Below are 15,101 nucleotides of genomic sequence, written 5' to 3'. Positions count from 1 at the left end.
TTTCATCCTCCTCCATAAAAAAAAATATTTATTTTTGAAAACAAACTTAATTTTCTATATACTGACATACTACAGTTCTGAACACAATACCAGAATTTTAGAAAAGAAAAAGTTATGTGGGAATGTGCTGGATAAGGACCTAATTTTTGAGAAATATACAAATAAATGTGCAATGTGTGTGTTTAAATATCTGATAATATACTCACAACAGCGGCAAAGATGTATTTTTGATCCTTTTCTTGTAAGAAGAGTAGTACATCTGTTAGAAGCAGAGCTAAGATGTCTTAAAATGAGAAAAAGAAAATAATGGCTTTTAATTAAAACTGCAATCAGTGTTAAATTATTATTTTATCTTTATAAAGGGAGAAGCCCTGGGAAGAAATATCTCATAGAATCCTACAGTAAACTAAAGAGGAAATGTCTGAATTAGCCCACAGTCTGCATGAAGCACTTGCACATCCCTTCTTTGCATCTCCCAGGAAAGTGTACCATGTTGGGGCACGGGCCCAGGGAAAGAACAAATCCTTGCACCAATGGCAGTACAGCTTTCCTAAGCCATTCACCTGGCAAAGACTATCTCACATAACCTTGCTTTGTCCATGCTGTAAAATACACTCACAGCACAGTATTACACTGGTAAAAGCATTTCTAGAATAAGGATCATCAGACAGCTTTATAAAGTTGTACAGCAAGTACTAGTACACTCCAAAAAACCCCAACCCCCAACATGATCAGCACCAAAAATGAAAATCTGAGCTTGCATGTAAAAATTGTGCTCCAGTCAATGTGGCCTCAGAATTTCTTTTCTACTATGGATGTCTCATTACCACTGAGTTGTTAATTAGCTATTTTTAATGGCAAATAATGTGAACAATTAAAATGTACAAGTGAAAACACTGTATTACAAAACAAAATTAAAAACAAAAAACTAGAAGGAGGGGACTGGAAGAAGAAATGCAGATGGCATTGTATGCGAACTTGTGTTCCTGCGCAGATTACTCACAAACCATGGCAGCTTCTGGAACTGACCATCCAGAAATTAGTGGGACATTTGCAATATCACTACCTCAGACATTCTTAATTGCAACATTGCACAAGAAAGTATTTTTATTCTTTAACTAGTCTTTGAATGTTATTTGCATAAGACTTAAAGGACTTCACTGCTCAGATGAAATACCTTTGAACCGACCAGTGGCTGTCTTCCAATACACTAAACCTTCATGAAGAAGTATCCTCTCTTTCCTCATCAAGTCTTGCTTCCTAAAAATGTGGCCATTTTTCAGCTTTGTATATGTTTTGTTTTCAGTTCTACTGAGAATTTTCAGCAGCTTTTGTTTTTTCTCATACTCATTCACTTTCAAATCTACTGCTGCTATTACATCCTTAATTAGATGAAGGGCTTTGCACAGGTCTTCATGCTCTTCTGTTCCTTCTGTATGAAATGAAAAATAAACAACATGACACTAGTCAGCATATTCAAGAGAAGATAGAAATCCTTCCTTTCTGGAAACAATCAGCAAGATGCAAAGTTTAAATTGATAGATTTGTTAATTCAAGTTGAACCTTGCAACCATCTTACTAGAATTATTAGAGGTATATACCTTTGTTTGACTCATCTATTAAAAGATGACCTGTGCCTCAGATTTATTCATTAGCCAAAACAACACATTGAACAGTTTCTGACATATTTATGAAGTGCAAGCACTCAAAAAGAAAATTGAGGCTAAGTAAATCATATAGCATATTATTTTTCTGTCTAAGCTCATTTACTGCCTGTTTGGGGGGCAATATCTGTAAGTTAATAGTAATTGTAAAATTTTCTACTAAGTTCCAGAGAGGGCTTTCAAGCTTTGCCTGAAAAAACAGAGAGTAATTTACAAAATATTTGCCTATCCCTACTTAGAAAAGACTCCTACAGAATTAATTCCAAAGGTACAGGTGTGTATCTGAGCTAGTTCACATACTTTAGTCAGGGTCTTTTCCTAAAACTCTTCTGGACTTCTATGGCCTACCTGGGTGGAATATCTGAAATTTTCACTACCCAGCTTTGACAAGGCCTATATAGACCAGACAGCCCTGTTTAGGTGACAATTGCCTGAACAGTAAGTATTCATGTTGCTCTGGTTGTATCTCAACAGACAGAGCAGTGAATTTAATCTTTTGTGATACTGTAGCTGTGCAAATTCCTTATGTTAGAAACATGCTAGGATTTCAGATGCGAAGCAACACTTCAGCTTTTATTCACCTTTTGAGTATTGCAATATCTTTTCAACCAGAACAGGGTATTTGGTGATTCGCTGGGTGACGAGCAAAATGCATTCAGGGATTCCTCGGCGTCGTGCCAATAGGTTATTATTTCTCAGCTGCACAGACACAAATATATACCTTAAGTAGTAAATGCATATTAAACCACCAATTGACTAATAAGAAATATGATCTAAAAGCATTAGAATAAGTTGAAACAAATGCTGGGTAATCTGAACCATCCCCAAGGAACAGTTGCTCTGCTGAGGGATGAGGCGTACTGTAATGGGAACATGTGTGTAATACACACTGGATGCCAAAGCATTCTAAAATTTGAAAGAAAGTTGTGATTTATCAGCTCACTAGTTAAGAAGGAAAAACTTTTGCCATTTTTATTAGCTATTAAAAGTGAGTTAATGAATATAATTCCAACCTTAAATCTAAGTCATCACTATGTACCTTTTTCCTGAGCATTTTGTCAATAGTGCTCATGATTCCACATTCACTTACTTTAATAAAATTCTGGAACTTCTTGTTTTGTTGCAGCTCTTTGAAGAGATTAACAGCTTCTTTCTGATGGCTACAAAACTCTCCATATATTTTCTCCATTTTAGTTGCATTTTCCTCTGAAAACTGAAGAAATTAATAAGTGAATTGTGCTCAACATTCTATCTGACAGGAAGGTGTATACCTTTAACTAGTGGATTTTGTACAAGTAGGGAACTTTCATATTACTGGTTTATCAAGTTCTCTGAATTTCACTAACAAGGCCTTTTACTACAGAATGAAAATAGGCTAGGTGTTTTTAGGAGCAGGAAGAGGAACACAGGCTGTAGAGAGCACAAGCAACATCCACTGTAGTCTTGCCAGTAACTGCTAGAACATTATAATAGCACTTCCTTCACCTCTTTGCAAACACAACCCTCTGAGGCTCATTCACTTTTGTCTGATCTTTACATTGCTTCTAGACAAGGTAACAGCTCAGCTCTTTATTTCAGTGGAGTGAAAACAGACTGACCGAAGATGAAAGGCTACATCTCCCTTTCACAAGGAACTGAATTGTGAATGCCAAGACATCAGCTATTCCTCAGCCACAGGAAACACCTTGCAACAACCCCTTCCCTAGTGAGCAGTATCCTGGTATGTAACAGGCCAGATCACAACAAGAAATTAATGGGTAGTTTCTTTTCCATCATCACAGTTCCTCACTCATCTCTACTCAGCTGGTAAAAAAGTGAATCCATTGCTTCCATTTTTTATAGTCCATAGTATGCCAGTAGCCTTCTACTGAAAACATGACCAAGTTCATTGCTTTCTTGGTCGCTCATACTGCCTAGAGAGAAGTCCACCCCAAGTTCATCACAGTTACCTGGCAATAACGATATTTTTTCACATTGCTATTTCATCCTGAAATAATCTGGGGAGGGAGGACAGGTTTTGAATCTTTTTGAGGCAACCATAATTATCTTTTTGCCCACAAAAGTTTTAGAGTAATAAAACAAATGTTTAAATTTGGAACCCTGAGCACTTAAAGGATTACCAGAACTGATGGTACTACCTGCTGCACAAGGATGTCTCCAATTCTGCTGATGACAAAATTACGCTCACTCCCTGCCTCACATGATTCTTGCCGTCTGTCCTTCATTCTGCAGAAAAATTGCCTGTGCATTTCCAGTAGCTCATCTAAGCAGGGGAATATTCTGTCCACCATGCTGCGGTCAAGCTGCAGTTCTTCCTTCATCCCTTTCCTGAATATTTCAGACATAATGAACAGGGTATGGATGTGATGTACTTCTGTTTGCATCAGCTCTGCGGTATAAAAGAAAAGAGCATAGCGTAGTAATCACCTGAATGTTTTGCACACCTTCTAAGATGGACTTTAGTCTATCAAATATGCAGTCATAATTCCTTTTTCTGTATGAGGCTCGAACCTAATAGATTATGTCAGTAAGAATACTTAATTTATCTGGCTCTGACACAACTCTCTCTGTATTCCACTGAACAAGCTGTGGTTGTAATTACTTGATTGGATTGGATGAGGCCCCTTCCAATTTCAACCATTCTGTGAACAGGCTAAGCATGTCTCTGGTAGCCGGTACTATCCATTTCCTTAGTTCTAGGAGACATTGTAACTTGTCATAAAAATGTTCTTTGAACCTTCTTGTTGTTTGGAGTTGAAGCATTCAGTTTTATGGATATAAAGCATGAAGGTACCCTCTCTATTTGATGCACCAAATTGTGTTTAAACCTACACACAGCTTTGAAATACTGACCAAATATGACACCCTGCCGCTTGACGACATCCTTTTCTTGCTTGCTACGGAACATCGGATCCACAACAAGACTCCAGGACTCTGCTTCAAACTCTTCTGCATCTGTGCAGAGATCAGTCCACTGAGACAAATCCACATCATCTATGACAAAATTTATATTTCTTTAACACCACACATATAAAGAGCAAGGGAAGTCCCTTGGCACATGCAGATCTATTCATATAGTAAGGGGAGCACATCACAGAGATGAACTATGGGCAAGAGTTCTGCAAAGAAATCTCTCACTGTCTGGAAGAAAGCTGGCACTGTCTTTACTACAACTGTGAAGTTTGCCAGATGTCAATATTATTACCAAAGTGTTGAGCTGGTTTTGTGACAGAAGGGGAGGAGAATAGGAAAAAAACCACTCCTCTTTCCTCAGATTAAATCCTTTTGTAACTCTTTGCTTGAAGAAATCTTTGAAAACCTGAAAATAATATTCAACATTTCAAATATCAGATGACCAGTGAGTGGTATGTGCACCATTCTACGTGAGTGAATGCCCTTCAGCTTTCAAATTCGGTCTCACACCTAGCTACAGAAAAAAATCTATTTCTATTTGCTTCATAACGCCATGTAGCTATTGTAAACACACAGCTCACCAGTAGGATTTCAGAATTTGGGCTACTGAGGAATACAAAAGTTGCAGGTTTACAGTTTGCAGTGGACACTGTCAACAGAGTCAACTAGATGAGTGTAAAAGAAAAGTGTATTACTGTTCTGTTTCTGCAAGGATGCAAAGTACATTTATCCCCGTTACTTTAAAATGGTAACGACATACTAAAATATTCTAAAAAGCTATAGAATAGATAGTTACAAGGAAGAAAGGAAAATTTCTCTTTTAAGAATAATGTGTTTGATTTCATCGTTTTAATGAGGGATATGATTGCAATTTTTAAAAACAAGTGCTATTCTTTGAGAAGATGAAGTATCTTCCAAAATCAGCTAAGGAGGTTATTTGGCTCTCACTTTCCAATACCAGCTGTAAGATGCAACATCTGTGCAATATTCTCACCTTCCATCATAAAGGCATCCACTGAAGAAAAGGTCTGTAATGCTTGTAACATCTCTTCAGACTGTGACTTGGACTTCCAGGTGCCACTCTCAGAGTCTTGTTCAGAAAATTGTGTCACTCTTCTACAGCAGAAATAAAAAAAAAACCACATTTATTTAACGGTTTAAATTTTCCTAGAAATGCTGAAGGATGTATTTAGCATAGCCCATTGGCTTTCTACCTTTCCAAACCAGCACCGGGGACACTTTTGGACAAGAGGTAGGGTGGTAAGGCTTCTCTCTTTCCAGAAGATAGACCAATAGGCACAGAGAAAGAAGGATGCACTGTGGATAGTGTCATCTGTGAAATGTCTCCAGGCAGGGAATCTGTGAGGCAAAGCACAGCGCAACATTTTGACAAACAATGAGTTTGTTTGACAGAGTATGTCATCAACAGCATACTGACACTGAGAAATGGTTTCTGGTGCTCATATTGACCTACACCACGCGTCAAGAATGTCCACTTGCCAAAGTACATGACCTTGGCACAAGGCTCTCTCACAGATAATAATATTTTAATATATATTATAATATTAATTACCATATTGATTAATTTATTATAGCATATTACATTATAATACATAACAAAATAATAAATTATAATACTATAATAAATAATATTAAATTTTAATAATAAACAATAATATTTTATTATTTATAAAAATAAGCCTGTAGGCAATACAGAATAGCCCCAGAGTGGCTATCATTTGATAAGAAAATAATCTCAAATCATATGTGCTCTATAGGTGTGCAAATTCTTGTGCACAAGATAAATGACATAGAAGAACTGACTACTTTTTATTTTTTTTTTCACTGAAAATATAGTAAATTCACACTCATTTTAGTAGAGGATGAGTTTATTCAACAGTGATCTCTCAAAAAATTCCATTATATTAGAGACACACACCCTTTCTTACAGATCCTGAAATGAAAATTAAAAACAGAAATGACATGAGAAAGTTCATGCTGTCAGTCCCATGATTTTTAATCAAGGCCTACCTTTGAAATGCTAGGTTTATACCTAACTTACTTGTTACACCAACTTGGAGCTTGTTTTTATTATGGTATTTTTCCTGGGATTTCTGAAAAAGAAGAATTTTTTTAAATTACATAGCTGATAATATACTTAACAGCAAGTCAGTAACTCATTCACATATACCATCACAAAAAAGGGCTACATGGAAGTGGTCCTTAATTATGGCACTAATTCCTTCCAATAACCAATTTTATTAGTTACTGATAGATAATAATATTCAAAGTAGCTTACTATTTGTACTACAATACAAAACTATTCATTCTAAGCAGATTGAGTTACAACATTCTACTTTCTCTATATGAGTATTGCCTGCAAGGGCTGCAAGAAAAGTGCACATTCAGGACTTTATACTCAAATAAGATCAAAGTATTTGTATTAGTACACTATCTGAAGCATAGGTACCAGAGGCAGAACCACTCCCCCTTCCAAAGTGGGCTTTGCAAAAGTGAACAATCTGTACCAAAAGCTTGCTCTGCTAAGGTATGTATTTCAGGTGGGTCAGCGAACATTTCCTGCACTTCACTCTTGCTGAGATGAGCTGGGGGCTCTTGTCTTGTCTTGCAAATAACCCATTATCCCCAAGAACCAAAGCTGTCAGTTCAGCAGTCTTAATGTCTAAAGTTTCCCAGAAAGTAGTGCAAGACCATGATGTGAAAATTATAAACAAAATGAAACACACTTGATTTATGTACAGTTTAAGGCTTGTTTATGCTAAAGAATCAGTATGGAATCACGATCTCCTTGGAAGCCACCATGTTGCAAAACCCAGCTACACCAGAACGGCACGCTCCACTAATCTGAAAAATGACCTGCATCATTGTGGCACATATCTCTTCAAGCCTCATTTTCTTTCTTGAGGGCAGTAGCCTTACACATTGGGTTTTCAAGATTATGTCTCTGTTATGATAACCTCACCATGCATGCATTCCTTCTTAACAGTTAAGGTAGTATCCATCAGCTCTGGTGCTGGTTTTGCCCTGCTCAGAAGCAGCTGAACACTAGGAGCAATTGCCTAGGCAGGCAGATACGGAGTCACCTCCTCCAGAGATTTTCCAGAATGGATGAAACAAACATCTGCTCAAATTGTTACCTAGAAGTGAGCCTGCTCAAGGGTGAGGACGTGGATGAAGTCACCTGCCAGAGCCCCTTCCACCTCTGCTCTCCATTATTCCAAACATATGGAATACCCCCCAGTACACATGGGTTCTTTCTCTCCTGAGTTTTGAGAAGCCTTTCTTTTCAATCTGTTCAGTAACCCTCAAGGTGCACCACTTCACAATCTGAGCTTGCAACCCTTCAAAATATTAGGATATTCGGAAAAAGATCTTTATGGAAAGAGTGATAAAGTACTGGAATTTTCTGGCCAGGGAGATGGTGGAATCGCCATCCCTGGATGTATTTAAAAAAAGACTGGACGTGGCACTCAGTGCCATGGTTTAGTCGAGGCCTTAGGGCATGGGTTGGACTTGATGGTCTTGAAGGTCTCTTCCAGCCTAGTCATTCTGTGAAAAATATAAACGCTTCTTGAAACTCATTTTCAACCCCCTACTAAAAATTGTTATGCAAGCACAGTGTTTGCTCTGTTGCTCACATTAGCCATTCTGACACCCTTGCGGCCCTTTGCACACAGGCACTGGGTCTGGGCAGTCTCTGTGTATCTTGCGTTTTCCATCATCATGTTTCTGGCCCCTCGGAAAGCAAGTATGCTCTAGTAAGATCAGTGTAGAAGGTTACCTTGGTGCACACAGGAGCACACTCCTTGCAGCTTTTATGCACAATCACACTGCAATCTGAAAGAGAAGGTACGTTTCAAAGCCTGGCACCAAACAGGGACCCCAGTCTGCAGAAAATGTATTCTGAGGCTTCAGTTTTCCCTTTTTCAGGTTCACTTACTAAAGTAATCCCTAGGATTCTTTGATGCACAGATTCAGGCTAGAAGGAAGTTTCTGCATAAAGTGCTAGGGCTAGGAGATCGATGAGATTCTTTCTGAATCTGTTACCTGCTGTCCTTCCTCCCTCTCCCTTGTCAACCTCAGCTCATTACATAAAGCAAGAACATCCAAATGTAGACAAGATTTCAAACAACACACTGAACCAGGATGTCAGAGCATTGTAAATTTACATGTAAAAGCCAGCAGCTACTTACAAGAACACTGCAGTGACTCCTTTCCTAGGAGGGCCTTTTCACAGACTATACATGGGATAACTCCTGGGAAAGTCCCATATGTAAAACTGTGCCTGGTTGGTTTCTCCTTATCTTTGGTATCTTTATTTTTTGTCTTCATCCCCAAGAACAGAGGCAGGAAAATAAATAAATAAACAAATACATAAATAAATAGGATAAAGCTATTAAATCTTAAAAACAATAAAATATTCATATAATATAAAATTTACATGACCAAATTATTCTAGAATATTTAATCCCTGTCTTGGAAAAGTTGCAACAGAATACTGCACTCTTACACACAATACAGCTGAAGCCTAAAATCATACGGGCATTGCTTTTACTGGCAGCTAGGCTTGGAAGCATTATTAGGGAAGACTGACAGAAACTCATTTAGAAATCTACAGAAAGAGGAGGGACAGGAAACAAAATTCAAGAAGTGCTGTTGATTTCCTGCACACATGTGTATCAATGCCTATATCCTCTACACTTATGTATGGATACAGCTGTATACAGCTCATGCCCCTGCAGATAAAGGTGCAGTTACGCAAATTTAGACAAGTTGTCTTTAGATCTTAGAAGACATTAGAAACAACCTATTTTTAATGAGTGCTAAAAAATTTAACAGATTTTGCATCTTTTTCCAGTACCCTTGTTGGCATAACTATACATACAGCTTATAGTTACTGACAGTTATATTTTAGGAGAACACACAGACACAGACATATATGTTCACGGTTGGTTCTGACACTCCTGAAGGACCACCACCCCAGACAAACCCCTTCACGTCCATGAGGATGTCCTGGGACATACCAGGGAGCCTGCAAAACCACCAAAAGGCCACCCAGAAAGAGCACATAGGCCAAGCCTCTCTTTCAAGCTGCTAATTGATGCCATTAATCTAAAATTAAGATGTCTTAGAATTAAACCACAGTGTTGTAATCTACCTTCTGTGGTAGGCCTGTTTGACTCTGCAGGACTCAAATCTCAAACTCTTTAACACTAAGCAGTGTTTACTTATGCATGGAGTCCCATTAACTTCAAATAAGGCAAATTCAACTAATTATACCCTAATGTAGAAGTTTACACACTCAATTACTTTTTGAGAGCAATTCCAAGAACAGGCGCATTTCTCTTCATTTTATTTAACAAAGAAAATATTTCCTAAATGTAATTCATCTATTTAAATGTTGGTTAAATCCCCAAACAGAATTGCTAATGACATCAAAGAAAAGCTGGTTTTTAATACAGGGTTACCTGCATATGTTTTAAATTTAAAAAAAGAAAAGTGAAAATAGTCTTCCTATGACTTTTGTGGTCTTGTGATAAATAAGTTACCTTTACATGAAACTTTAGCTTCCATCTATAATTCATTTAATTACAGTGACATAGTCATACATAACAATATGGATATAAATCCCAAATTACCTTGCATTTATTCCTTGTGCTAGTCATCCTGTTCATCAGAAAGCTGAAAGTCCGACTCACTTTATATTTTTCAGACTCATTTTTTGAGGGTACAGCATATTTATTCCATTCTTCTTCCTGAATCCTAAAATAGAGACCAGTGAAAAAATGTTCCTCGTTCCACTGGCAACATTCCTTTAATTAACAATTAGCAGAATCTGGGCAGTGCTTGTTTCACCTAACATTTACAATTGCATGCTTTGTTGTGGATTTAACACATTACCAAAAAGATTGCTACCCCTTTATGAAAATAACACTTGCCAAGGAGCGCTCTGCATGTGCAACGTGTAACAAGCTTGCCTAGATGGTATCAAAAGCTAATCAAACCACTGCAGAGGTTTGGACATTCCCGCAGTGGACAGGAGTCCCAGGAGGAGACAGGAGCCCATCCCTACTTTGCGCATCCCACAGTAATTCCCAGCTGCAGCATGTGTGCAGTGGGAGCTGGGGTGAGCTTGGCACTCGGTTTAACCATGAGCTCACAGAAGCCATGGGCCTCCACACAGCTGCTCAAAGCCCACATTCCTCATGGGGTCTCTTCCCCACCTGGCTCCCTAGATGTCATTCTTGCACAGACCTGCTCCCGGCTCTCCGCGACACACGCCCGTACCTTTGCTCCCGGGACTGCTCGGCCAGGCTGTATGCCCGCTCTGCAAGACACAAACAGCCACAGGGCACTCGGATTGCAAGGTCGCCAGGTTGATTTGAAACTCCTAACCTCCACCAAGCCATAAGCTTACCATCAAGGGTTTGCAATGTCATTTGAAAATTAGGAAGGCAAAAACATACATACACTAGAAACAGCTTTTTCTAGGTAAAGAGCACTTCATGATAAGCTTTCAGTTGACAGGATCTGCCAGAACTGAGAAGGGTATCACTGAGTGCCGGTCTCTGCCAACCGACTGCTTTTAAGAATAGCAAAAATAATTTCTTTTGCTTATCCTAACAACATGGACTTGACTGACTCACGCTTCATTCTGCTTTTTACATAATTCCCTGTAAAATATCTTAATGACATTCTTCTATTTGCATTCTTCTATTTGCAATTTCTTCTTTCATCTTATGCAGCTTTATCTATCACAAAAAATTTAAATCCTTCTACATAAGGAAGAATAGTGCTACTCTAAGTACTGCCTAGGATGTTTAATGTGCTACGAATTTGTATCTTCTACAATTCTATGGTCCTCTACACAGATGACTCAGGGAGATACTTTTCACAAACTCTCTGAAAACCAAAATAAAAGATAACTCAGCTGGGTTGTTTTGGAAGAAAATAAGCCAAAAATTCAGAGAACATTACCATTTTCAAATTAAAAGCCACTCCCTTTTGCAGACATTTTTAGCAAAACTACCACAGGTATGGTTCAGAAAGATAAACGCTTGCCTAAGTCAAATCTCCAGACTGTGATTTCTTTGAATTTAGATACAGGCTTAAACACCCTTTGCTGAATCAGCATTCCTTCACACAAATGTAGACATCAGGTTAGCAAGAGTCAGAGTATTTACCAAAGAAGCAGCAAAACAAAAAGGGCATTTCAATTAATTGTCAGGCATGACCTGTGCCACAGGTTGCTTCTGTAAGAAACCAATGCCATGTATCCATGGGAGATGAAGACAGCCTCATGCAAAACAGAGCTGGGACACTGACTTAGAAAGTTTAAGGGCCTGGAGTGGGGATGGACCACTGTTCATGTGCACACCATCTACACAGCAGGTACAAATTCTTTACTGTTCTTTACTATTACAGCCTGGTAATACCATCTCCAAAAAAAGCAGGTAGTATGTTTTAAACGTGAGCATATTGCGGGTGTTTTTTAAGTGAAGTGAGCTGTATGAAAAGTGCATGTATTTCACACTTTGCATGATTTTCAAATATAACCCATACCCTCACTGAGAAAAGCATGCGTTGTCTTCTAAACATGAAACTATGTGTCCGAAAATACAGCAGGTCAGAAACAAGCCATAAAAAATTACAAGCTTCTTGCAGAGATATCTCTGACTCCACTTGATGAAGTGGGTGGGTTTTGCTTCCCACCTGTGTTTCAGAGATTCCCGAGGATCTGTGGGAAGCTGGAACCATCTGTCCTCTTTGATGCCTCTTCTGTGTCATCCTGAGCTTCCTCCTGGTCTCTGTCAGACACTTAGCAGGAGGCTAGGGTAAGTATCTTCTAAAAAGAGGATTACTGCCCTTGTCTGCATTCGTTTTGGTGGCTACTGCCCTCTGAGTTTGTATGCCCTCTCCAGACCAGTGGCTGTATCACGGGCATGACAAGGGCATGACAGGGCTGTAGATGGGAGAGAATGGAAGGATGATGGTAGGGCTACCTGAAGGCTACTGAGCACACACGCTGCTGAGCTCTGTAACGTCACCAGCACTGGGCCCGAAGTGGGCAAGTATTGAATAACACAAAGCCAGAGAACTGACCTCCATTTGAATCCCCAACTGCAAAGTCCTGAGGAATGAGAGTTCTTCCTACCAAACCTTTGGGTGAGGAGCAGGAATAGGAGCGTGACCGAATCCCAAGCACTGCGCATTCCTATGAGAAATTTCAGCAAACAAAATCTTGTGTCATTTTGATGACGCAATTGGTTGCATCAGCAACAGAAGCAAAATAAATCAGGAACAGCTGACCACTCGTATAATTTTCTTGGCTTCAAGTTGAATTTTTTGACAACTTTATCTGAATTTTTAGGAAGTCTGTCATACTTCCACCATGATAAATTTTTGTATGCTACAGGAAATAAGTTGTGGGTGCAAATCAGACTAAGAGACTAAAAGAAAGCTTATATTCTTCTCCAGTTTGGTAACAGGTGACATCCACACAGTATTGTTGGCTATTACTTCTGATGACCAAGCTATCTTCTTTTACCAAGAAAGGGATTAATCTTAGTGCTTTAATACTTCAAGAACATTTCATGAAGACTTTGGCCATACCTTTAGTAATTACTGATGTCAGAGTTTCCAGAGAAAGGGGTTGATCTCTTTCTCTTTTCTTTATGTTGTTTTTTGCTTTTTTCATCAGTATTGTATTTGAAAACATTTTCCAGTTACCAAATATCTCAACAGTAAGACTTGAAAGGAAATCCCCTAATTTTTGAGATATCATCTATACGTCATATAGACTATTCCTAAAACTCCTGTAAAGTGCGTACCTTATTGTTTTTTAAATTAACCCTACCAGAATTCATGTTTGTGCTGAACTCTTTTTCTCCCTTCATATAATCATTTGCTGAAGGCCAGATAAAATTCTACAGTGGCAACAAGTGCATCTAAAAAACCGTAAAGAATCTCTGCAAACAAGAAATAATTCTGTGTATGTGACTGAAGATCTCAGAAATGGCACCATGGTCTAATGAAAATTAATGTAGAGCAGGATATTTCAGAAAACCATAGCAAAGATATTTACACTGATCAGTGAACACCCCAACTGAATTTCCCTGAGTTTAGAAATTGTTTTGAAACAGGCAGCAGGCCAGTTTTACACTTTACAAAGCATTTACTCTTTCACATAACTAGAGTTAGTTAAACATTTTCTCACTAAATATATTTTGGTTAAAAAATGCTTATTCACTGGACCTGAAATACTTCCCTTGAAACCCTTCTGGTAAATGGTGTGTTTTTTAAAGCTGAGGCAAATCTCTGAGGGATATGTACTTTCCATGGCTGCTTCCCAGCCCAGCCACACCCGGGGAGTTCCAGCTTCACAACTCAATGTGCCTGGTCTCTAGAGAAGCTAGCACTGCCAACTGGGAACTAATCTTTCCCCTTCAGATTTAGATGTTTCTTGCATAGTTTCAGCGATTTACTTAAAAGGAAAACAATTAAAACCAAGACAGAATCAAATACCGTGGGCTGCAGACTGGTAGGTAAGTCCGGTCCGTCTCTGCTAGAAGCCATGGCCTCTGAAGAGCTGAGGGAAGGGTAGTGAACATGGGATCTGTCTGACACACCTCCACTTCCAATGTCTGCTTCAAGGTTATCGAGACTTGAACTGAAGAAGACAACAAAGTCTTTAACTTCCCTGAATTCCTCATAGAAATTTACTTCAACCTTAGCGCAATAAGCAAAAATTCAGCTGAATCCTCTGAACAGTGACATAATGCCACGATTGTGTCAGGTAAACCATGCCCTGAGGCCTCTCTCAGGTCTGCAGTCACCTGGTCAAGGTTCTCGGTCCTTTTTCCAGGACCCCTCTGGCGCAGTCTCACAGATCTGCAGCGCAGACATCCACATCACCCATGATCACGCACACTCCCACCACAGCCAGACATCTCTGGATCAAGACTTTTAGACACATGTTCAGCATCTCCCAAAAAATGAGAGTTCGTGTTCCACGCATAAACATGTTTCGCTACAAAGGAGAAAAGGAGAGCTGACACAGTAAGTGGAACTGAGAGAACTACCTCAGATGTCAGTATCAAGTCAAATGGGTGTAGATGGGTATTATGTGCATGTGTGCCTTTGGAAGATACCACATGGCTGCCTGCAGACATATTTTCATCTACATCTGTGACTTCATGATGGAAGATGGAAGAGAAAAACACCAAGAAGAGATCAAGGAGGGTCTTGAAATAGTTTATAAGGTCCAGTTCTAAAGATAAACATTTAAAAACATAGAGAGCAACAAGCAGACTGAAAAATCTCTGGCTAAATCAATATGTCAAACACGTAAAGATTATTTTATTGGCAAGGGTTCCTGAGCAAGAGAGCACTCAGGTTGCTCAGCAGTACCATATTTTTCCAGGATGAACCCTGTTACCTGCAAGAGCAAGTTCATGGTCTCTTCATCAGAGTGACTGGAAGGAATGGTTGACTGCTCGCAAT

The 15,101-nt window shown here is 39.0% G+C and overlaps 1 protein-coding gene across 4 annotated transcripts in view; it reads right to left on the bottom strand.

Annotated features, from left to right (window-relative positions):
* ARHGEF28 (Rho guanine nucleotide exchange factor 28) overlaps nt 1–15,101 on the bottom strand; it is a 62,302-nt gene that overhangs the window by 34,928 nt on the left and 12,273 nt on the right. For 2 of the 4 annotated variants that reach the window (XM_058827495.1, XM_058827493.1), the window contains exons 4-18: nt 14,124–14,268; nt 12,702–12,813; nt 10,854–10,926; nt 10,238–10,361; nt 8,792–8,924; nt 8,380–8,435; nt 6,640–6,691; nt 5,792–5,936; nt 5,572–5,693; nt 4,518–4,658; nt 3,803–4,053; nt 2,755–2,877; nt 2,246–2,363; nt 1,178–1,432; nt 207–283 (exon numbers count right to left, since the gene is read on the bottom strand). In XM_058827495.1, coding sequence (XP_058683478.1) covers nt 207–283; nt 1,178–1,432; nt 2,246–2,363; nt 2,755–2,877; nt 3,803–4,053; nt 4,518–4,658; nt 5,572–5,693; nt 5,792–5,936; nt 6,640–6,691; nt 8,380–8,435; nt 8,792–8,924; nt 10,238–10,361; nt 10,854–10,926; nt 12,702–12,813; nt 14,124–14,268 — 1,927 coding nt within the window. The remainder of the gene's footprint in view (nt 1–206; nt 284–1,177; nt 1,433–2,245; nt 2,364–2,754; nt 2,878–3,802; nt 4,054–4,517; nt 4,659–5,571; nt 5,694–5,791; nt 5,937–6,639; nt 6,692–8,379; nt 8,436–8,791; nt 8,925–10,237; nt 10,362–10,853; nt 10,927–12,701; nt 12,814–14,123; nt 14,269–15,101) is intronic. The other 2 variants (XM_058827496.1, XM_058827494.1) reach the window with 2 other exon arrangements.

The sequence above is a fragment of the Poecile atricapillus genome, chromosome Z (genome assembly GCF_030490865.1).
Source record: "Poecile atricapillus isolate bPoeAtr1 chromosome Z, bPoeAtr1.hap1, whole genome shotgun sequence".
NCBI classification, from domain to species: Eukaryota; Metazoa; Chordata; class Aves; order Passeriformes; family Paridae; genus Poecile; species Poecile atricapillus.
The sequence above is the reverse complement of the archived record's forward strand: the minus strand, read 5'-3'. Positions and strand labels throughout refer to the sequence as shown.